Source organism: Aptenodytes patagonicus, chromosome 5 (genome assembly GCF_965638725.1).
Source record: "Aptenodytes patagonicus chromosome 5, bAptPat1.pri.cur, whole genome shotgun sequence".
In the NCBI taxonomy this organism is placed as follows: domain Eukaryota; kingdom Metazoa; phylum Chordata; class Aves; order Sphenisciformes; family Spheniscidae; genus Aptenodytes; species Aptenodytes patagonicus.
The window spans coordinates 27,768,466-27,792,559 of NC_134953.1; the positions used below are offsets into that span (position 1 = coordinate 27,768,466).

Consider the following 24,094-nt stretch of genomic DNA (forward strand, 5'->3'; position numbering starts at 1 on the left):
ACAGTTGCTATTATTTTCCAAGACAGGATTAGTTTGGGTTTGGGGTTTTTTTAATTGGCTTTTTTTTGTTTTTAAACAAGCACTGAGAAAGGTGAAAATCACTGAATTGTAGCCAATTCATTAACACTCCATAGCATTATGAAAGGCAGAAGGTGTTGCCAGGTGTACACTCATAAGCAACAGTAATTTACGGTGTAAGCAAACATAAATGGAAAAGTCTACTTAGACAATTAGCGTTCATGCAGGGAGATTTTCTGGGCTTCACTCTCTGCTAACACAAATGTTGGAAAAATTGACACTTTCTACAGTAAATCTAGCTAGAGAGGAAAGGAGACTACAGCTTGTCCTCCTCTGCACTGGAAAAATATAGTTTTTGTACCAAGCAGGATCTGAGTCAACAGCACACGATGCAATATACACCCTGGCTCCATCACGGCATCGTAAAACACGGCACCCCGAAAATACTGCAATCACTGGGGTAAGGCAGCAGTGTGGTATCAGGGGAGGCAGCCCCCAGGACTCGGTCCCGAGTTTACTGTGTCATCTGGAAAAGTCAGTTAACTTTTGTCTTAATTACTCGGCAAATTGCTCTGGGCTCCTCAGCTCTAGGCTGGGGCTTACAACTGCGACACAAGGTGACTAACTTGGAAACTTCTCATCTTTGGAGAGAAGTTGCTGCGGTGTCGGGTACATGAGGAATACCCTGATAATAGGTCTGCAGAAGAGGTTACGGTAACTCAGAAACATGGGGCAGGATGGCAAGGATAGTGCTTGAACAGCAATTTGCTGTCAATGTCACACACTCCCATTCACTGTAAGGAGCAGTATAAGATAACCAAATCCTGACTTCTGAGCTGACCTAGGCAGATACCGGGAGGTTAAAGGTCTGTGCACTAACCCACAGAGCTAGCTGGCCTCCCTAAAACGGTCTCTTAATCAGTAACCACCAATTTAGAATGAAACATCTAATCTGAAGCTGTTTAAAATTCAAACAAACCCTTGTAAGTAATTGCTGTTACTTTCCCTCAAATTCTGCTTCCCATTTCAGTTTCACAGACCATAAACTCTATAGAAAATAATAACTTTTGAGTTCCAACCCTTCCTTTATTAAACTGTCTACAATCACCAGAATGGATGGTCATTTTTAACAATGCAGCTGAAAATGAATAGAGCAAAATAGTCTTACTCCGCTTTGCAAAGTCAGTCTTTAGTTTTCCAAATAAGTCTCTATAAATAATCCTTAGCTGCACTGCTATGCTACAAGCTTGAATTTGAGAAACAGCAAAATATAGAAGCAGTGCTCAGTAACCGCCAAAGAAACCATCCACCCTTCCACAGAAGAAAACAATTACTTTTTTTTTTTGCTTCTACATTTGATCCAAGGCCATTAAAAGATTTTCTGTTGACTTCAGCAAGTTGTTTGGGGGGGTTTTTTTTGTTTTTTGTTGATTTGTTTTTGGGTTTTTTTTGTTTTGGGTTTTTTTGTTTTTTTGGTTTTTTTTACAGCCTTGGTCAAGAACAGAAATTGCAAAATCACGTCATGAGAATGTACCTTATATCCGCCAATACGATGCTCTTGTTTAAACTCTTTCCCATTTTTCAGCCATCGCATGGTCGGTGTTGGGTTTCCCATTGCCGGACAACGAAATTTGACAGTGTTCGCCGCTGGCACCGCATGTAGCCTTTTCTCCATTTTGTCCGTATGTGTCCAATAGGGTGCCCCTGTTTCAAAGAGATACATCCAGAAATATCAGTACTTGGAAACTGAGTTCCCCTTCCAGCTCCTTCCACAGACATAAAGTGCTGCACGTATTCGTTTTAGCAGAGACAGCGTGGTTTAGAAAGAGTACACGACTGGAAATCATATGTCGCAAGTGCTGACCAGAGTTTTGCAAACAGCTCAGTCTGGAGCCTTGAGTATATAATTTATGACAAAATTCCAGTAATTAACCACAGATATCCTTTGTTTTGTGTATGTCAAGTAAGACAGAGGGACCAAGTTTTCAGCAGACTCAAATGATCAGATGCTTTCGACCTCAAGTTGAGTTACTGTGAGCGCTCCGCAAACTTTGAATTCTCGGACCCTAGCTCTGAAGCCAGACAGACCAAGTCAGAAGACCTGTCGGAAGCCTCAGCCTTAACCTTTCCCCATCCATTAGAAGGGGGATAAACATACCTACCTGCCTGGCAGCACACTAAAACTTACAGTGTACCACAGCAATGTGAGCTGTGCTGTTACTGTCATAGAAGCCACTAAAATATATTTACAAATGGAGGACCACCAAAACAGCAATAGCATTGATCATTTCGCAGAGATTTCCCACTCTCCAGAGACTGTCAAAGCCCAAATGTTCACCGATGTCCAACACCACGACACAAAACAAGAGTGTCTCTCTGAGCCTGTATGTACTGGAGTGATCACTTTTACCAGGTCCTGGCAAGACTCTCCTGGCTCTCACTCACTCCTTCCCATGCCCTGGCCCAGCCTGTGTCCACACAAGGAGCATGAGGAGTGCACGGAAAACCCCTCTCTTGTCCAGCTTCTCAATCATTTGTCATCTACCAGTACAGCAAACACAGCAGAACAAAACATACAACTATCCATCTGTTTTTACCCTCCAAGAAGTAAATTTGGATAGATAGATCCATATACAAGGTTATCCCATGCTCCGGATCCATGCACCACTTTGGCTACGTTGCACAGCGTCTTCATGGCATCGCTTCAGCTGTCTCACCATAACAGTTTTTAAAAAGTTAAAGATTCAAGATCTGTTTAATAGTAGGAAACATTAATTTCTTTTACAATGGAGTTTTCCTGAAGCAAATCAGATTAGTGTGGAATTTTTAGGACTAGAGGGGTCCAGAAAAATAACTGTTTCTCTCAGCCCTGTTTCATTTCCTTCATTAGCAGCCTAACACTCCACTATAAACAAACTCTTCCGTTCCTCAAATATTTATAGCAGTTCTTACAATCAGTGCAAACTCAGAAATCCTGCCACCCCCCTCTCTAAATAAAAATACAGCTGGATAGAAAATACAGGAATAAATCCTTTAACAACGTCTCTCTCAGTATAAAGAAAACATTCCAAAAGCAAGTCTTATAATGATGCTAAGAACGATAAGTGATTATTTTTTTTGCCCGAAGTGGCAATTAGTGTTAAAATTAATGAAGTAGAAAAGCACAGCAAATTTGTGCATGTAATCAAAATACAAAATCAAGTAACTATTGAAAAATTGACTGCAACACTAAGAAATTGTTACACGGACTAAAGTGAATTAGGGATGCAAGGAAAAGCACTGTTAACATTATTTGCTAAGACCAGGATCACATTAAAAAAACAGAAGACTTTAAACAAAGCCAACCAAAGGAATTAACTACTACATGCAAAGACCAAATTACATTACAAGTATACCAGGCAAAGGCAGAATTACATGTTGGTACTGATATAATAAAAGGATATTTTCTCTGGATTGCTAAACATCTTCCACAAGGCAATGTAAGGTGACCGATATTGGGCCCTACCCACAACTTCCACAAAGTCAAAGTAAACTGTGGCAGGTCAAAGCCAATCAACCATCCGAACCAGTTATATCAGTATCTCAGACAGAGCAGAGTGCCTAGATTTGACCCCAAACTGGCAACACCGCCCCAGCAACTTTGCAGCCAGCATGGTCATTTCTCATCACGTCCATCACACGCACCTTTTCTCACACCTATAGAGCATAAAAAGCTTGGAAGCATCCACTGGCAAGCGCAACCTCTGAACCACAGGCTCCACAGCTCGCCCATGTGAGCACAGGCTGGATGAACCAAGCTCTGGAGAAGCTCCCGTCAGGGTGCAGGCCAGGACCAGGGCATCTGAGTTGATCAGGATCCGTCCACCAACAGTTCCCCAAACAAGGCTGCTTCATGCAGCCAGGTTTCTACTCAGCTACCAGCCCGTACGGCATTACAGGGCAGCTCATCCTCTGGTTTTCTTGCATAACCCCCCTTTCCATCAACTTTCACGCTTTAAAAAACTCTGCCCCTGGAAGAGAAGTACCCCAGTAAGACTCATACACAACAAATGCACAGGGAGGAAAAAACTTTGCTCTATGAAGAGGTGGGAGCAGAGAAGAGGCCGGGACGATGCAGGCAGGAACGAAGAGAAGCGGTTCAGTTCTGTGCCAGGCAGAGAAGGGGAAAGGAAACTCTCTGGGCTGGGAGAAAGGACTCTGCTTGGAAAGCTTCCCCTCGCAGAACCCTCACATCAGCATAACCTGCAATGCTCCTGAATTACAGGGGAGCTTGGAGAAAAACATGCGGACATCACATGTTGAAAACGCCATCTGAAAACGCTTCAAGACATCCTACCATTTTTCACTAGGTAGTAGCAATGTATATTGGCAGCTCCTCAATATGTTTAAGGGAAAAGAGAAAAAGGCAGCAACATCCACAAACGGTAACACTCACCCTCATTTTGTGCTTTCATACAGCGACTGATCCTATTAACACACAGCATTTCTCTTTATAGATTGAATTATCATAACCTAAAAGCACCTTTTACTGCTCCTATTTGTCTTGAGAGGAAAAACATCCAGATTCACTAAACCCAATAATGAACGTAGTTAACAAGTATATACCACCAAGTGCTGACTCCTCTCACAAACTGTGTCCATCGCATCCCATCTTTGCTAACAGGACAGGTGGAAGTAGGTAGCACCGCTGTTAAAAGTTCACAGTAACAACAGGGCAGACTCCAGCACATAGCGGTAACGAGCAGCAGGGGAACGGGTGGGAATTCCTGATTGCTTTTAGAGCTCTCATTAGTGAAGAAAATATCCTGCTGACCCACACTGCACTCCACTGCAAATACATTACATCTAATCAGGCAAATCTCCTGCATGTGAAATTGAAATTAGGCAGCCCAGGGGACCACTTCACTGAATTCAGGACTCCTTGATTTTTATTTGGACTTACCTAATACAAAGAAATACAACAGTAGTCAACTCCAAGCCTGCCTGACAAGCACCTCGAGCAGGCAATAGCGCGCCTGAAATGACCACATCAACCCCCCCCAAGGTTTTCAGTACTATTGTATTTGACCTTTAATTAAAAAACACTTCTAGGCAACATCCAATTTTTGCTGCTCCCTTGAGTGCGTTTCCACTCTACAGGATTTGATGAATTTGAACCTTGTTTCATCCTTTCTGAAATTCTTCAAGGCATGAAAAGAACAGCATGTGGATTACATTTAGATACTTTTTGTTCTTGGTGCCAATTTACCATTGCTTGGCCCAGAAGAAATTGTTTAAAGGGTGATAAGGAAAAAAGCCACAAAGCTTCCAGTCACCTGACTAGAACTCAAGGCGGAATAGCAGCATCTTCAGGGCTACCCAGGGGTCTCCAGAATAAATTACTGTTGCTGGACCTCAGTGCAACCATCACAACAGCTGCTGCCTTGCCAGCACCAAGCCAGGATTATAGAAATCCCTTAAGTTAGGGCTACCTCTCAAAATCATGATGAGGACAAGGCAACAAGTATGACAATGTATATTCCACTGCTACCAGTAGGAACTGATGATCAGCCCTTAACTTTGTAAAAGAAAGTCCCAGGTCAAGGTCCTGGAGAAAAAGCCTTGGAGGTGGCCCTCCAGAACCAAGATGAGGCACCTCTTTAGGGCAACAAAGGGAAAAACTGAGTTGCCAACAAAGCCATTTTGTGGAAAGAGGGGACTATTTTGCAGTAGAAGCAATCCTGCACCTTCCACGAGCACTAATCCCTTCAACAAAAGCTGGAAGTAATAAAAAGCTATTCAGGATGCAGTCTGGAACAAATCTACCACAGTGTTTTTTCAGACAGTTAGAATATCTGTCAAGCTAGAAGGACACCAAACGCAGAGTGAAATCTGCTATGCATGCCTTTTACTTAAAAATACACACAGGGCAAATGGTCAAACACACATGTGTACATGCGAATGCCCTCCTCTCCCAAGAGCAAGTTGCTCCTCGCAGCCACTTAAAGCCTCCGCTGACTTCAAGAGCAGTTGCATTTTCTGGGCAGCCTTGAAAATTAGGCTAGATTTCCTCAACAGCCTCTCTGCCTGCACTGGAAAACCTTGGCCTCTGAAAACATATTTGTAACAGAGGCAAAGAAAATAAAAAAGCTTAAAAGAATACTTACCATCGTAAATAAAAAAGCTCTAAAAGGTTTGCTTTAGTTTTAAATATGCGGAATTCTCGGAATGAGAATGCCAAGGTTCAGTTTCCTGTGGAAGGCACTACAGCCATTTCCTGCCTCATCACATCATAATTAACATGCCAGGACAGCTGGACTTTATCAGAATTGTTTCATCAAAAAGCAACAAGCTTTGAAGACTATGGCCTTTTGTTTCTATCAGTAAAGGCATAACCAGGCCAATTTCCATTGCTTATCCTTAACGAACCCAGCTGTAATTTGTATGTAAATTATCAGTTAAATTGTTTTAGATCTGCAGAGCTCAAACCATGATTCAGGAAACTCTTAAAGACTTCTTTCTCTTAAAAGAGCAGCAACCAGGAACTCTTGTGATGTCCTGGACTTCCCTAGGCTCTGCCTAACGTAGGCAGGAGAAGGGCATTTGACCATTACACACCACTGCCTGCCACATGGCATGCTCAGGGAGGACTTAGACTACTCCACAACTCCTCTTTCACTTTTCAATCTGTCTTGCAACAGTTTCTTAAATTAAATGTGGCCTTTTGGACACGATATAAAAATCTAGAAGGGGAATGGCAAATTATATTGATGGGAAGGCTTAGAAGACACTGGATACGCGAGCTTCAGTGGTTTGCAAAAGCACCACACCATGTCCCACCCCTAACTTTCATACAGCTCTGATCTTGCCAAATCACAACCCTCTTTCAGCAACGTTGTATTAGTCCAACTGAGTTACTATGATGCAACTTTTCATTGAAAACAGACTACTTACAGGGATGTGGTGCCCCAATTGTTCTTCTGGTTCCAGCTCTTCCCGTCAAGCGCTCAGACATCGGGAGGAAGGCTGCGCTGCTCCTTGCGCCCGTCTGCAGCTTGCAGGAAGCCCCAGCGGTTTGCTTTTTACAAGGTGCCCACAATCTCATGAGGACTTATTTGTGCAACGCTCTGCTCAGACACAATCTGTCTTCTTGCCGTTTCCTCCCTTCTACACTGCAAGACTTTGTGCTCCCCCTCCCATCCAAGATGTTTAAACGTTCACGCTCTAGAGGCATCTTTCATTTTGAGCAAGGAAAGTGTGACTGACCCCTGCTAAAGTACACACCCCATCCCTGGCAGATGGAAATTGTCAATGGCCTTTCACCAGCTCCTGAATCAAGACTGATTAACAGTAGCTTAAAATGATAGCTCATATTACAAGAACATCACTAGTGTTACAGAAGACACCACTGGGTAGTTCTCCCTGTTGCGTGAAAGGGCAGGAATCATTACCACGATGTTACAGAACACAGCTGCCTTAAGATCAGGTCCTTTTCTTTTCTCTCGCTATAGGCGCTTCCAAAATCCATTTGTGCTCACAGTGAATCTCCAAAGCCATCAGCACAGATTAGAGGCACAATTGTCTTCCTTAACACACCGAAAATATTGCAAGCCCTTTTCTGACCGACACTAATAAAGCTCTAAAGTGATAACAGACATAGGGATGTTTCCTAAAAGGAATTTCTACCCAAGAGTCCTTTTCAGGGGAACACTAATGTTGCCTGGGTTTGTGGGTTTTGCCTAGACAACTTCTTTTAAAAGCAGTGTCCCTTTTCCAAACTCGCCAATTATCTTTGCCACCACATTCCTTTGTCAGAGCAGCCTCCAGCTGCTTAATCTCAGCCACTTCAAGCTGCACCTGTGAATCAGACTGGGTTAATCACACTAACAGATGGCAGGGGCCAAACAGGCAGCTAAGAACTTAGATCATTTTAAATAGCATCTAATGTTTCACAGCTTCAGACCAGGGGCAGTCATATACAACAGTAACTAACTAGGGGAGCTGAAATCAGGCTCATACTTTTATCATCCGAACAAGTGTTTCAAGCATACAGTATAGCTGCCAATTACTAATCAGGCTGAGGAGCAAATATACTACCTGGCTACTGCATTCGGTAACTAGCTGACATCCCCCATGAAGGATTTCTGTGTTCTGTGTGTTATTGACTTTACAAAGCACGAGCGATAGCAAACTACCAGTCACCGCCGGGGTTTTGCAACAGTGCATAGGGGCATAAGGAACCAATATGAATTTTACATATTTTTTTTCTTAGCGACTGCTCTATTTAGAGCCTATTAATAGCTTTCCAAATTCTCTAAAGGGACTGAAGTTTAACATTCAGATAGGTTTAAGTCTCTTTCAGCCCATTTTCATCATGCATAAGTAACATAAAATGTGGTTTTAGTGCTGGATTGCTTTCTTTGCAACAAACCTTGAGGTCCTTTGCAGACAAAAGAACCTCATTGTCTCCAAATTCATTCTCCCTGGGGAGATTTCTGCCGAGATTAAGGATTGAAGGATTTGCCTCATTACAACTTAATTTTATTTTTAAAGTTTCCATACCACCTTTTAACAAAGTGAGCTGGATCTTTGTTTCTTCTGTTAAATTTCAGCTCAGGTTCAGGGGAAGTTAGTTCATCTGTGAGAGTCTAAACCAGACAAAGACTGAACTTCAATTCAGGAAAAAAGAAAACTGCAGAAAAGCTAGCAAGAAGGGAGAAAGAAAGTACAGACCAGTAAAGCGTGTTTAGAAGAATATTAGTTTATTTTTCTTTTTCTTTTCCAAGTTACGAACTATGTGAAACAGAAAATGGAGAAGGACAAAGATACCACTATATGACAGCCCATGCAGTTAACAATCAAGAAGCTCTGAAGGCAGGAGCGCAAAAGACGGGACATTATTTTCCACATGGATCTTGCTAGTGACTTCTGGCAGTTCACTGTTACTTACTCATCTGGTTGCTGTCATTCACAAAGTCCTCGGACCCATCATTGTCGTCTTCATCATCCCCAGAGGAAAGAGCATCTGCACATTAAAAATAATCAAGTCTTTAAACCAGCCTACTTTTACAGACAAATAAACCAATATGCTACATCTTAGATTATCCATCAAGGAGAACAGATGTTATGTTAGTTGTGCAGAAGCTATAGAAAAAGAAAATCCAGCCACAAAATGTGTGTTATTCTTATAAAATTCTAACAAAACTAGCTAATAATCCTGAAATGCTACAAAGTTTCCAAAGGGAGCTTGCTAACTCCGAAAATCTCTTTCCACTTACAATTTTTATTTTTCTTAAAAGACATTCAGTTGAACAGAACTGAGTGTCTCCAAAACGATTTATCTCTAAACTTAAAGGATGTCGGACACCCCTTTTCCTCTTCTGATGCAGGGGAGGGACGACACACAACTTGTATTCTTTTTACTGGTTTTATCATCATCACAGAGACTCTGTATAATTTAATTCTGTCATAGTGGCATAAAACAGAGGGCTATTCAGCAGCTGTTAATCACTATAGATCCCACGAAGTAAAAGGAGTATATACAAACTGAGTCTGTTTAAGGGTCAGGACAAAGGGGAAAATACCTGAAATAACTACAGAACTCAGCTCAACTCGCTGTGCCCGAGTGGACTGTTTCATGTTATATCATAATGTGTCTTTATATCACATTTTACAGCTTCTACATGCAAAAACCTATGTTTAACTCACTCACCTGTAACATTTACAATGAAGTACAGAGTATCACTGTCTAGGGTCCTAACAGCAGTGCAAGCATAGAGGCCCGAATCTCTGGGTGTAGCATCCTTAATTTGTAAGTACTCCCCAATAATCACTGTCCTATTGTCGGGCCCCAAAGGGACCCCATCTTTAGTCCAACTGATCATGACGGCGTCTTTCAATTGACAGCGCAACTCAAGCGGTTCTCCTGGAAGTGCTGAATATACATCTGGCTGAGAGATTTGGTATTTGGTTGGCGGCTCTGCGAAGGTGGAAGGAAAGGAGGAAAAAGTAGAAAGAGAAGGGAAAGGAGAGAATTGCCAACAGAAGTCAGTGAAGGCCCTTTTCATCCACAGAAATCAAGTTATGTTAAATAAAACAGTTTCATCCAGATTAGCCCAGCAATCTGTCTCGTAAAACTGAACCACATGCAGGTATGGGATAGGCTTTATTTTCAAGAAGTTAACCACAAACAAAGCTTGTTCCCTTTTGATCGGTGTCTCGACATGTGCCTTGTCCTGAGTGCCACGCAAAGGCACGACCCTTCTCACTGGTCACAGCGAGCTGACTCTGGGGAGATGAGTGCTGCTGAACCTGGGGGCTTCAAAGAATTTGGAGGAGGCAGGAGGAGTTCAAAAAGCAAATTCAGTTTTATATCTGATCATTTGGGTCTATGATTCAAATGAATATTTATCTTTCCCGATCTGATTTTGTAAGTTGCCCTTTTTTTTTTTTTTTTTTTTTTTTAAAAGCTGAAAAGAGCTGTGTTGGAAGAAAAGAATGGCCAAAAAAACCCTCACTAAGCTAATAAAACATAAGATCCTATACAGAGCATATGATGTCCTTTATTTTTCTCCCTGCACCCTTCCCAAAGTCTCTACATTTGCCTTCTACACTGCCAACTCTGCTCCCAGTGACAGCAACTTTTTCCTTTAATTTTTTTTGCTTCATTTCTTATTTCACAGCCTCTCCTGAGCAGAATACAGCAGACACCTGGGAACACAAGCGAAGCTTTCAAAGTCACAGTGTATACAGGAGTTCGAAACTAAATGGCTCATCCATCAGTTCCCTTTTGTAACCAAATAACGAGAAGAATGTCAAACCACAGTCTTTTTCCAAAAAAACATCCTTGGAAAACTACATTTGCCTATAGTTACTAGAGCTTCATCACCCCCTTTCCAAGGCCAGCTCTCAGCAGGGGGAAGGGAACTGCAGCCCCGGGCACTCGGGACCATCTCTACAGGGGCAGCAGGATGGCTCGGCACAGGGTGGAGGGACCCCCCATGCCACACCTATGACACACTCGGGCTGTGCCAGTGTAGGGACTGCTTTTGTAACTGCTTTCTCCCTACAACCACAGTATCCCACTCCCACGAGCCTCCTGGCCTCACCAAGGCTGGCATGAAAAGTAAATAAGGGAAAGCAGCATGAAGGCGTCTTGTGTTTGCTTACGAGGAGGGTCACATCGCACAGACAGCTGCTCCCCAGCACACATCCTTCCCCATGCAGGCACCAACTGTGCACCACTGTGTGCATTTATAAATAAAATACACACCTCTTTTGTTTGTTTGGGAGTCTGAGGGAATATTAAAATAGGTGACTCCTCGGTGTCCACCCTTGCTTCTAAGAATATCGAAACCCATGAACCTGTGTTCCTCATCCTCGGGGCACGGTGTTGTCATTTCTTGTATCACACCTTCAACAGAGAAGTCTGAAACAAGTGTGACATCTGAGCTAGCCTGTGGACGGGAGTTTGGAAATGCTGAAGCTCTGTCAGTAGTTTAGTTTTAGGTAGGCCCGAGAGGAGCAGGGAGTTGGACTCGATGATCCTTAGAGGTCCCTTTCAACTCAAGATATTCTGTGGGTACCAGAAGTGGCCACCACAGTGGGACACTCACGCATTTAAACATCGGGTTATACTGATGCACCTGAAAATAGCGTGCCCAATTTCTCATCCCATGCATCCTGGAATCACGTAATTTCAGGGAGTTCAGTGGGAGTTTGCCCGAAGCAAAGGAAGAACAGATCCAGGGATGTGCCCTTGCAGAGCAAGGAAAGCTTCTCCTGGCTTTTTCCCTAGAGCAAACATGTTTTTTCTCAAACAACAGATTTGACACATGCATCATACCAAGATGGCGGCCAGGAGAAGGACATAAAACCATCTAAACAAGTCCAATTATGGAGACTGTAAAGATTCTTGGATTTCGATTTTATAACAAGGTCTCTAAACTTTCTAGCATGCAAAGTTCCATCTCAAAGTCTAGGACAAGCTACAATACAGCTTTATACTCCTTATAAACTAATTCAGTCTTGCTGATACAGTCAAGAATCCACAGATCTGCAATGCAGGTGTTTCACCGAGCATGATACTATGCTGTTAGAAATCTAATTTCTGGAAGGAGCACAGGCTCCTCTCTACGTATATTTCATATCAGTAATGAGTATATTTGTGTATGCTTGAGATTTTTTTTTAATTCAGATTCCACTGTCAAATTAAAAAAAAAGTAGCTGAAGCCAGCTAGCTAATTTACTTTGAAGTTTTTAAGACTTCTTTGTAACGCTCTACCTGCAAAGAAAATTTCTTTTACAGAGTTTACGCTGTGCCAACAATGTACAGGAGTCTTTTAAAATGTCTTTGTTTAAACCTTTTAAAAGCCACCGTGGGTGAAGATAACTCCACCCTCCTTTAAGTGCTTTAGCGGCTTTTGCTGAAGAGCCCCAGGAAACTCGCAGGATGGTCACACAGGTTGCAATGTCCTCCTGGGCAGATCGGTTGTTCGCATACAATTACAAGGAAAATAATTTTCTACCTCCCATCCTTGATTTCATCCCTTTTTGAACTACTATCCCCAAATTTACAGAGTCTTTCAACGCAAATCCAAATCCAAACTCAAGAACAGTAATTTATTTCAAAATTACAAAAAAATTCCTCTTACAAGGAAAATTACTAGTAAATTGAAGAAAAACAAGTTTCAAATAGGTATTAACATTTGGTAAATATTATCCTCCTCCATTTCTTTCTCTAGAGTACCAGGAAAGATACGGCACAAAGCGTTGTCATGAAATAATGAAGTTATGTTTGGAAATAGTGAGTTATTTCAGGTAAGCCTTTGTGTTGCCAAACTAGAATGTAGCAGCACTTAAGACTGTCACTTTTTATAATGTTTGCCTATAAACTTTTTCCAGTGTGGGTTTGAAATAGTGCCCAAAAGCAAACAGAGAACAGGTGGGATTCTGAGGCATGAGTCCGCCCAACAGCTTCACTGTGAAAATCAACCAGTTTATATTGTTCCCAGCAGCACATAAACAACCTACGCTGCAAAGTTAACTCTCTCTCCCGGATGCTGCATGAGGATTTTTACACCACTCTGAAATTTAGGGACAAATTTTGAATTCATGTGCATGCTGTACCATCAAATCAATGGTTCCCCTGAGGCTGACGTCAGGATTATTTCACTGCTTCCAGGTCTTTTGAGCATACCAGAGAAATAATGCTGCAAGTTTGCTTGGCCCTCACTTGTACCCATCCTCTGGTGTTTTCAGCAGCATCCTCCTGAATTTTCCCTTAGTGAAAATAGCTAGATGGGAGAAGGAGTAGATAGTCCTGCAGAGCCTGCACCGCCAAGCAAGGCTTGATGATCTGGTATCACCTTCATGCTCCTCCAGCCCTCTCTGAAGCTCTGCCTTGAAACTGCATCCTTCAGCCATCAGCATAAGCCTGTAAACCAGCCCTTTGCTGGGCAAGCTGTGCACAGCTGAGAGAAGGCAACACAGGATGCCTTTCTAAGCGAGTTCTCCTGCAAATCCTATAATTGTGGCATTAGTTCCTACTGCAAAGGTGCATTAACTGATGTGAATAACACCTGTCTATCACCCCTTAAAAAACAAACAAGCAACAAAGGCATGTGTAAAATTTCTGGTGGTGTTCTTAAACACTGGGGGACAAGGGAGGGAACCTTGCTTCTGCTATTGCCTGCTCTCAGCTACATCCTTATTTGTAATAGCGGTGCACACAATGTATTTTAACTTTATAGGTGGAGCTATTGAACAATACCACCATGGAAAACCAAGCTGCTGTTAAATAAACAGACGTGAACTTTTTCGTTGCCTGCTCATACAGCCTCGCAGCATGGTTTATGCCATCCAGCCATCAAATGGAGTAAATAATGTTTGTATAAAAACCAAGACCACAATAGACGACTGGGGACATTCTGAATGTACTATTTCAGATTATTATGAGATACATAATTATATTCCAAATCATGCTTCTATTCAAGATTCGGTCACTGAAACGAGAGATTTATACTTCCTTAGGTTTTAAATTATTATTATTTGCCTCCATTTATTAAAATGTTAACAAAGAGCTGCTTATCTTAAGGCTCAAGGCATTTAGTTACTCAGTTACAGAGCCAAATAATTAAACAATCAGCTAATAGCTAACCCCAGCAAAGATTCTCACACAACTCTCCGTAACACAAAAGCCTCAGACCCCATCAAGCCACTTTCCCTTCAAAAGGCTTTAGTAAATAACTAAACACTCACCATAGCGTGCCCAGAAGGGTCAACAGACCTGACCTGTCAAGAATCCAAGAGGTTCATTGCAAAATTGAATGTCCCCACAGGAAACGCCAGGCTGCCAACCACTACCACTCCTCCTGCTTCTCCTACCCCTTCTCCTGTTTTTCCTGTCATTGAGGAAGATCCAGCAAGACCACGCTGGATGAGCAACATGGAATGGGGATGTCGAGCTATGCCTGAAGCAGAACAGCCACGGGCCCCATGACTTTGTGAGTCAAAGCCAAGCCTTTACGCTTTCTCCAGGAGGCAGCCTCTGCAGGATCAGGAAGCCCAGGTATCATCAGTCAGGTTTGCAACGTTCCCTCCCACCTCCCAGGTACAAGCTGATGGGCTTCTCCCTCAATTTAAGTTGGTAGGCTAATATTAAGAATAGCTCCATGTCCTCTTCTGATGATGGATGATAAACTCAGCCTACAGAAGAAGCAGCCACTGGTTTAAAAATGCAAAGAGTCATTCCTAGCTAATGGAAGACAGTCACCGTGGCCAACAGCAAACCAAAGCCACAAAGGCTAAGCACATCTCCTTATACAAAGGGGGACAAAATAGCATTTGCAATTCATCCCTCTGCTTCTCCAAAATCACTGGATTCCTGCTGTCTTATTTGTACTGTGTTTCCGTCAGCTAGCTGCCAGCTATGCCCAGCTCTGCCTCCGCCAGGCATAATCATGAAGTCTCTCTGTTCTGATAAAATACTTTCCTTTCCAAGTTACTAAAGTTCCTTCTATAATTTTAACACACAAAAAAAAAAATTTTAAAAAATCCTTTGTCACTGTGAACAATACCCTGAAGAGCAGGAATCATTGCCCACCCCCCCCAATGTATAAAAACATTAATTGTTCAAATCTGACAAAAAGATCTAGGTCTTGTAGAAAAACTTCAAACAGCACCAAAGAGCAGGAGATATATGTGATAGTTATAAACATAAAAAATGTGGCAGATTCTAAGTCTTCACTTGTTCCTTTAAAACAAGCCCCTGGGCTGCTCTACTTGAAAGCACAGTGACTTCCACAAAACGTTAAGCGCCAGACTCTCCAAAATAAATTGAGATATTTTTTCCTGGCATCTTCTTTAACCCTATTATCCTTATTCTATAAGGACCTAGTCATCTGATGGGTGGAAGAGATGAAACCAGACCATAAAAAAGTATCTGAGGAAGAGGAAGAATCCTTTTGCCCTGGAAATGAACATTTGCAAAATGAAGTAAGCGTTGCCACATAATACATGCCTGGTACTCTAGCAAGTGTAGAACTTCCAGACACACTGACCTGCCAGAGCGTGAACCTCCACCATCATGTCAACTCCTATTGAGTGTTACATATACTAAAATCATAAACAAAAAGTGAATCTCCTCCAGTTGAAATACTTGCCAATGTCATCACGGGTAAGGGAAAATATTACACTGCACTAACTTGTTTTCCTAAGCTTTGAAGACTTAGAAAAGTAAATAATTCTGGTGAGCAGCAAAGAGTTTCACTACTTGCAGGACCCCCTGGCCAAGAGAAGAGTTCTGCATATGCACCTAAAAGTTATCCCCACATGATTCCATCTATCTGCCTTGTGTAATGCTCTTTGGCAGATGAGCAATCATGGAACTGCAACTCCTGGAGCTAACTACCCCCAAGCAGCATTTAGCCCTGGCTACAGACACAAGGGCCTCATCACACCCAGCAGAACAGAGCAGTGGGAGCAAACCTCATGAGGTCCCGTGCTATGTTGGTGTGTTGGCTGACATGGGGTGAGATGCATGAACTATTTCAGCACAGTTTTGATGGCTGCAAAGCAGTTGGGTTGATGTGTCTCACCCCATGGTTAAAGGAAGAAGACTCCTTCTCAAAAGGAAAAAAAACTGTACTTGTCTAGGCTTCATGACGAGATTAAAAATTCCTACAACTTGTAGCCTGCTTGCTCCTACCTGTCTTTATAGTTGTGATTGTTAAGTTATGGCTGCACAACCACGCAACATGCATCAAAAATGCCAAGTATCACATGCTCATGGGCTTGGCTGTGTGCTTTATGCTTTTGGAAGTCAAGCCAGGGAAGACTCAGAGCATGCCAAGTTCAAAGTAAACAGCAAAGAGACCAGCGAGGCCACCTCCTGCTGCTGGGAACTGCCCTGCAATTTCTTCCTGTTTGTCCCCATTCTTCACAGTCCACTCCTTACAGGATGAAGACTTCTTTATACAATAGTCACCATAGGATTTATCTCCAGATAGGGGACAGAGCAAGAAACAGCAAAGCATCAGTATGTCTTCTGCACAAAGACTTGGTAACCAGGGAGGGAGAAAACACCCAACCTTGAGCAGCCACGCCAAAACCCCTAAAATTGTTGTGCTGCCTTTTATAATTTCACCAGTATGATGAGAAACTCCAGGCCATTTCCAGGATTTGAACCTTTGGCTCCAGGCACCAAATCTTGACCATTTCTGTTCAAGCCATAAGCTCCATCAGCTGCCTAAAGTAACAGAGTGATAGTCTCTGTGCTAAGTGTACTGGGGAGTACAATACAAACCTAACACACATGTAACGCAATCTCAGAAATAATTAACTACTCTTCAAACTCATTACAGAAGAGTCTTCTCATGTAATCTATTATACAATACAAAGGGGAAATGTATCACCTTTTGCCAGAACCTCAAATGAAAAGCTGAAAAAAAATTAACCTTCTCTCTCTAAAAAGCAGAATCCAAGACTAGGATCATTTTCTCATTGTTTCTACTTTAAGCAACAGCAGAACATCGAATCTTCCTGACTGTATTCTGCACATAGCCAAGCGGCAGAGCAATTTAACCAACTCCCATTGTCCAACTTAGTGTTAAAGTCTGCTTGGGAAAGACTCCATATAAAATACACAGCCTTGGGAAAAGGTATGAGCACGTATATTTAGTTGCAAAGGGGTTTTCTTGGTTTTAATATTTTCTTGCATCTATTTCAATCTGTAGCTCTTTTCAGGTTATTTGCATTTCAAGAGCACCATAAAAACATAACAGAACATAGCATAAATCCAAACATAAAGACACAGCCTTTTCCTTCCAGGAAAGGAAGGAGCCAGAAAGAAGGCCACGCTCGGGACTATTACCACTCAACATGCAAAAGAAATAAATTACAACTGTGAGGTTAAAAATTGCACAATTTCATGTTCGAGTGTTAGTTCTGGATGCAGAGAACATCTATTCAGATTCCCTATAAGCAAGTCAGCAGTTGTTTCTTTTGTACACGGTCCCATTTTTACTTGACTATACAAATCCTCTTAAGTTTAGCAGCTCGTCTGGAAGTCTCATCTTGCCTGTTCCCCTGAAATTCATCTTCCCCCACTTCCTAAAGTGGGATTTGAAAGAAGTCACTGGAAACAATATCCCCAAAACATCCCCTCAGCACTTTTGAAAGTCCTATCCACAACGCATGTAAAACATAGGATATTCTCCAAATAGTCCAAAACTTCAAGGCATATCAGGCTCCCTTTTAACGAAGAGCAACATTTAGTCAAAAGACATCAGAGTTAATTTAATTCCAGCTCCTCACAGAGAACAGTCACCAGTGGCACCTGGGGACAAGGAAGGAGCAGCAGAACAAGCCCTGAAGTTAAAAGCTAGGCTGGCTATCTGCACTTCCAGGTGGCCCACAACCATTTACATTGCAAGGGTTATTTTTAACTTGCAGACACCTCTGTCACTCCTTACTGTAGCAGTGGCTCCTGGGCACTTTGCCATACTAATGGAAGATGGTTCAAATGCTTCGGAATTGTTAGGAGAAGGGCTATTACTGAGTAGTGGTGCGCTGCAGATTTATTAGAGCCTCCATGTTAATCCTGCATGCCTAAAATACCTGTGCTGCCCTGGTGAGTAAACAATATCAGATAAATCTGGGTACTTCAACACTGTAATATCTAAACAGGATTATTTTTCATTATTAAACTATGTTTAATAGAACCAAGCTCAAGAACTGCTCAAAATTTAAACTGGGGTTTTTAAATGATTTTTAAGAACTGTTGGGTGGCATTCAGAATTATAAATCATATTACTTTCTTTGAAACAAATTAAACATTGCAACACAGAGACACTGAGCAGGGCACTTTCCAAACTTGCAAATCAAGCCTCGCAAAAGCATACACTCCCTTGCTGCCCAGCAGCCGGTCCTGCCAGCAGTTCACCTGTACCCCTGCACACCTATATAGGCCATCCTAAAGAAAGAGTATCATGAACCTTACGAGGTTTTTCTACACCACAACTTTTTATTACATTTAAAAAACTAAGGTGCAGCATGGTGTTCTGATCAAGTTCTGTTCCATCCAACCACAATTTAACCTCCTACAGACTTGTCCTGGTCAGCGCAGACTGCTAAGGCATGCCCAGCCACAGCATCCAACTCCAAACCCCACTCAGAAACAGCCACAAGCCCCCTGGGAGACAGCCTGAGGTGATAACTACCATGTCACAAAACTCCTTTCAAAATAGAAACTCATTAAAAGCTAGGAGCAAAAAAAAAAATTAAAATACGGCCAAAATATGATTTCCTCCTCCCCAACCAGCTTCTCATCCTCCTTTTCCTCCCCTCCAGTCCCCCAGCACATTGCCCTCCCAGTAAGCCCTCACAAATGCAAGCCGTTTCCTTGGTACAAAGGAGTTTTCCCCTCCTCTCAGTTCTTGTGGCTTTGCTACCGTAAGGCGCTTTGCGAGACTGCTAGACATCAGTTAATGTCCCAAACTGATGAGCCAGTTCTTCTGCGGGGGAGGAAAAGCAATAATTACACACAACTTGCAACGGCATGTGAGGAGGGGAATGAAAGTAGGTCAGATCTGACAACTCTTCAGCTTTGCTGATGTTCACCAAATGCTTTCACTTACAGTCATTTTAAAAATACAATTAAAATAATAATAGCATGACAAGTGAAGGAAGCAGCACGGTAGAATTCAGCTAGCACTTAGTTTGCCTTTCTGTCCCTCTCTTCGATATGGATGATGTCATTTGTGTGGTGACAAGCAGCAAAAGGACCTGAACCAGCAGAAAGTGAAGCCCATGAAACATCTCTATACCAGGTGCTTACTACTCTGATATTAAGAAGTAGGTTCAGAAAAACAAAACCCCTAAGAAAGGGAGTCTTTTTCAAAAAAAACAAACAAAAAAAACCACCCAAAAAACCCACACACAACACACCCAGCAGTGATAATTAAGAGATGGGACAGGATAACCTGGAGATGTACATAATTGGTATATGAATTATAAGCTGGTTTTAAAAGTTTAAAAAAAAAAAATCCACATAAATATTTACCCCTCTTACAGAATATCTCATTTTGCAACCGTCCTCGTTGAGAGGCACAGTCCCCAAGCAGTAAATGCCGACGCAGTTTCGCTGACGCTCTCGACTGATTGAAACCCGAAGGGCCAAACTTCCAGAACAGCTCAGCGCTCCCAGCGCACGTTTCGTAATTATAACAGGAGCTGTTGGCTGCTGCACTCTTGCAAATCTGGTCTTTATTTAAGATTTGCCTGTATTCAAAGTTGCTCCAACTTCTCTTTCAATCAGTTTAAAAGCCAGTTTAGTCCCCGGTACTACAAGATGGCATCTCTGATTTTGAGGGCACGCTGTGCCAAATCCCCCCAAAGAAAACGCTACAGACACACAGCGCAAAGGTCTGAATTTCAAATCGGTTCCCAAATTGCTGTAAGGATAATTTTACCCTGGCAGGCTCCATGCCAAATCAAGTATTGTCCAGTTTCCCACAGCCACCACAAACACAAATCGGTGTGTCCTGACTGACCCTGCAGAAGATGCTCCCACCTGACCAGCTGAGATGGAGGAGTACAGTGTGTCCAGCCTGTGACCAGGGAACCAAACCCTCAGTCACATTGGTGCAAAACTCCAGACCCTTCTTCATTTCAGACATGTTTTGGGTTCCTGATGTCTTTTCAGCATGAATTTTGCACTTGTTTAACTACACTGAAGTAAATTCTCTCTTCTAGTCACACCAGGTGCACTATTACAAATAGACAAGACATAACTTGCCTAAGTGGGTGATGGTTCTTTTAAAAACACGGATTTATATTCCTAAGGAGTGCTGCTTCGAAGAAGGTCTCCGCTTTCACTCTAAAGCTTCAACCTTGAGGACTCACAAATGTTTAACACTTAAAAATCTGACCCTTCTAGTAAGGAATTTTTCTCTATTAATGATAGAAAAAGGGACAGTTAAGTATTTTTCTCGCACTCCCATCTGTTCCTAAACTAAATATTAATTCTAAGAAAATAATCATCTTTGAATGTATCTGAATAAAGGCAAGTGATCATTTCTACTGAAGCTGGGAAGCTAGATATAGAAATATGCTCATTAAGAGCTATGCTATGATTATTATTAAAACACCACAATAGTCCATCATCTCATGCGTACACAAGCTTGCCTAACTGGAGTTATCAGCATTTTCATTGTAAATTCTGCTTTCAAAAGTTTGTAACCTGCCTGTAAAAAAAGTTACTATAACTTGCAACAAATTTCAGGCTCTCTGCCAAGGAAGGACTATTTTAAGATTAGAAAACTATGCACCCATTGGAGTTGGTAGCTGGTTTGGGGTTTTATCTATACAAGTGGTTTTATAAAAAAAAACAAAAAACAACACACAACTCAGCATCTTTGAAAATCTTCTGGCTCCAAAAAAATCACTAAAGGAATCAAATTCCTAAAAGTCAACTTCTTTTTTTTTTTCCTTCAAAAAGCTGTAGTTGTAAAATATGGCAGATAAGCCTGAAATGTGCAATTATTTGTGCTACTTTGCAAAATAGTTGCCACACTGACACATTACCAACTCCCAGTGTCTCATCAACACTGACTGTAAATAACAACCCTACCCATGCCCAATAAGTCTGCAACTCAAGACCATGCCTCTGCTAAAGGACTGCGGATTTTAAATGCAGAATGGACACATTAAGACTGATTTAATCTGGCTGCTTGTACAATTCCCCAGAATCTCAGCTAGCAATTCCTGTACTGGGCCAAATAACTTACTGAACCAGATCTCTGAAAGGGCATCCAGCCCTCACCCAAAGCTGTGGGGATGTCACATTCCTCCATAATGGGCTGTGATAATTGCCCTTCCATTAAAAAAAAAAAACCAAACCCAAACCCCCACACACACAACCCTCCAATTTAACTAATCGGTTTGAATTGTTAATCATAACTTGCAGTATCAAAACCACTGCTCTTATTAAAAAAAAAAAAAAAGGTAGCAAGGGAACCCTGGGTGAACTTTTTGCTTTATTTTTCCTACCAAATTGGAAGCAGTATGCTGGTACTTCTCCATCGCCTCTGCCCCGGGGATGATGACCACTGCGCAGGGTCCCACCAGCCCTGCAACCTCGCAGCAGGGTGGCACTGGCATGGAGAGGACCCATGGGGGCACCCCAGGATGGGGAGCACGCTGCTCCCTGTGGGACAGGGGACATCCCACCACCGCAGCATCCCTCCTCCACATGCTGCAGCCCTGCCCACTCCCTGGGAACCTGAGAAGCACCTCACAAGACCCTACATCCTGATCCAGGCAGGTCACAGCAGCTAACGAAGGATCTCCAAGTGGACTGTGCTATCCACTGTGACCACAGGTGACATTAACCTTTAAGCACTGCCAACATTTTTACAAAAATGAAGGTATATTGCTCATATTTGCAACATTTTTACAAAAAGGAGGGTATTGCTCTGGGTACTGCACTGAATGTGTTTATATTTGTATGTTGTTTAGTGCCAGCAAATAGCTGTGACTGAGTTAAAACCCAAATGACAACTCGTTACTCACTTCAGAGCCCACCATATGCACATATCATTAACGAAGGTCTCTCCTTCACCGCTGCTCCTAGGAACCTCCCAAACGCACATTTAAGGCCATTTTGAACTACTGTGTTTTTCAAGGGACACAGAATTAGGCTGTCCCTTGCGGAAGGCTTAAATTAGTCCTTTGAAATTTGACCTAAATTAAAAGAACTGAAACACATTGTTACTACACCAGGCAAGGGCTCTGAGTGGGTGCTCCAAGGACAGCATCAAGGCATTGCATGTGGGGAAGAGACTAAATTAGCTACCCAGCAGAACGATAACACACAGCTTGGGCAAGGGAAGGTCAAGGGAGAGCTTGCTATTTATCAAATATATGTCTAAACTAATTATTCAGTTCACAAAGTAACCCTTCAACCTATGCGTGCGGTCAGAGCCCTTTTGAAATGTTGACTATCATCAAAGGCCTTCATAGCCTGGGTACACAGAAAGAGAATGGCTCCTTTGTACACACTTAAGTAGACTTATTTCTAAATATTTAAAAGCAGAAAGACTTTATACTCCCTAGGATAAAAAACATATATGTAAACACTTGATGCAAGACATAATCTGATAGTTGACAGTCCCCAAACTAACTCCTACAGGTCCTGTTTCTGCTCACACTGCTTAACAGCCTCAGATTTTACCATCACTGCTTAAGGAAGAAAGCACCACAACCATTAACAGCCATACTTGGGATCCAGCCCTTAGTGAGCACCCATGATATCAATATTGACATTATAATTTACAATGGCTCAAGATATCATCTTCAGTGTAAATACTTTCATATGTACCAGAGTAATATCTAATGGCCACAGATGAGATTCAGAGCTCAACAAATCCAGAGTTTTATAAAAGCACCTGAGAGAAGCGTGCTACCAAAGAGATCAGACTGACTGCGGATGACCAAAAATACCCTGATACATGACAGCGTCTTGCACCTATCCTGCACATATCCATTGTGCAGGTTATCATATCTAGATAGGATATATTAGATAGGATATATCCTATCTAATACATCATTGTGATATATTAGATAGGATATCTAATATCCTATTAGATAAATACTGCTTGTACTAAAGTACATACTTAACCAGACACTCTGAAGAAAACAGTTGCAAATGTCCCTAAAGTTATGTTTAGATAAGAGACAAGAGTATATTCATTTTACAATCAAAGGAACGAAAAGCCACAATCTCAATTCCTGTTAACGTTGCACACAGCTTTTTGAATATTCCGAGTCACTAAGACAATAAATAATAACAATAAAAGCACCTAACAAAGACAAAATTTAGGGCACGTCCATGAAGGAAGACTAAGGAACAGATCAACACATGTCACCAAAGGTCATGGCCCTGTCGACCTTTTCAGCTGGTATGAAATGTCATAGCTCTAATGACTGCACAGTCAGCAGCCCTACCGAAAATTTACATTATTAGAGCACCTGACCCCCTAAATTAACTGTGGCCAAAATGTTTGGCATTTAGTAAATTAAAAAAGAAGTCTGCTTTGTCTTTGAAGAGATTTTTTGAAGGGTTTTTTGTTTTGTTTTCAGCTTGGAGAGCTTGTGGGTGGCAGTGATAGAACCCAGAGAAGGCGATTGTGTAAAAACTTGGTATTTTTTTAAAGGGGTTTAACAAAGTACATAAAGGAGGTTTTATTTCCCAAATCTCAGATATAAATCCCACACAGTTCCCTGTATTCTGCAGCATAAAAGCTCTTATTATAACATTAACTTAGAAGTGGGGTTGGTTTTTTCCCCCCCCCTCATTTCTGGTAATGATTCAGGTTCTCACGTCTAAAATTGTTTCATGTCAGTAACGTTCCTGCCCATGGAAGAAGTTTTAAATCCTTTTTAATAATTTACTCTTTGATAAAACCCAGATTCTACCCCCCGGATATTCACTGTGGAAGAAACATATCTTTAAACTGTGCTTTTTAAAATAATAAAAGCTATTCTTTCCCTGAAAAGCTGAAAAATTATCAGGCATCATTCAAAAAAATATTACTAT

At 41.9% G+C, this 24,094-nt stretch overlaps 1 protein-coding gene across 9 annotated transcripts in view; it reads right to left on the minus strand.

Moving 5' to 3' along the window:
* FGFR2 (fibroblast growth factor receptor 2) overlaps window positions 1-24,094 on the minus strand; it is an 88,470-nt gene that overhangs the window by 57,775 nt on the left and 6,601 nt on the right. For 5 of the 9 annotated variants that reach the window (XM_076339145.1, XM_076339144.1, XM_076339141.1 and 2 more), the window contains 3 exons: window positions 9,710-9,976; window positions 8,948-9,022; window positions 1,553-1,722 (listed from right to left, as the gene is read on the minus strand). In XM_076339145.1, coding sequence (XP_076195260.1) covers window positions 1,553-1,722; window positions 8,948-9,022; window positions 9,710-9,976 — 512 coding nt within the window. The remainder of the gene's footprint in view (window positions 1-1,552; window positions 1,723-8,947; window positions 9,023-9,709; window positions 9,977-24,094) is intronic. The other 4 variants (XM_076339147.1, XM_076339149.1, XM_076339146.1 and 1 more) reach the window with 1 other exon arrangement.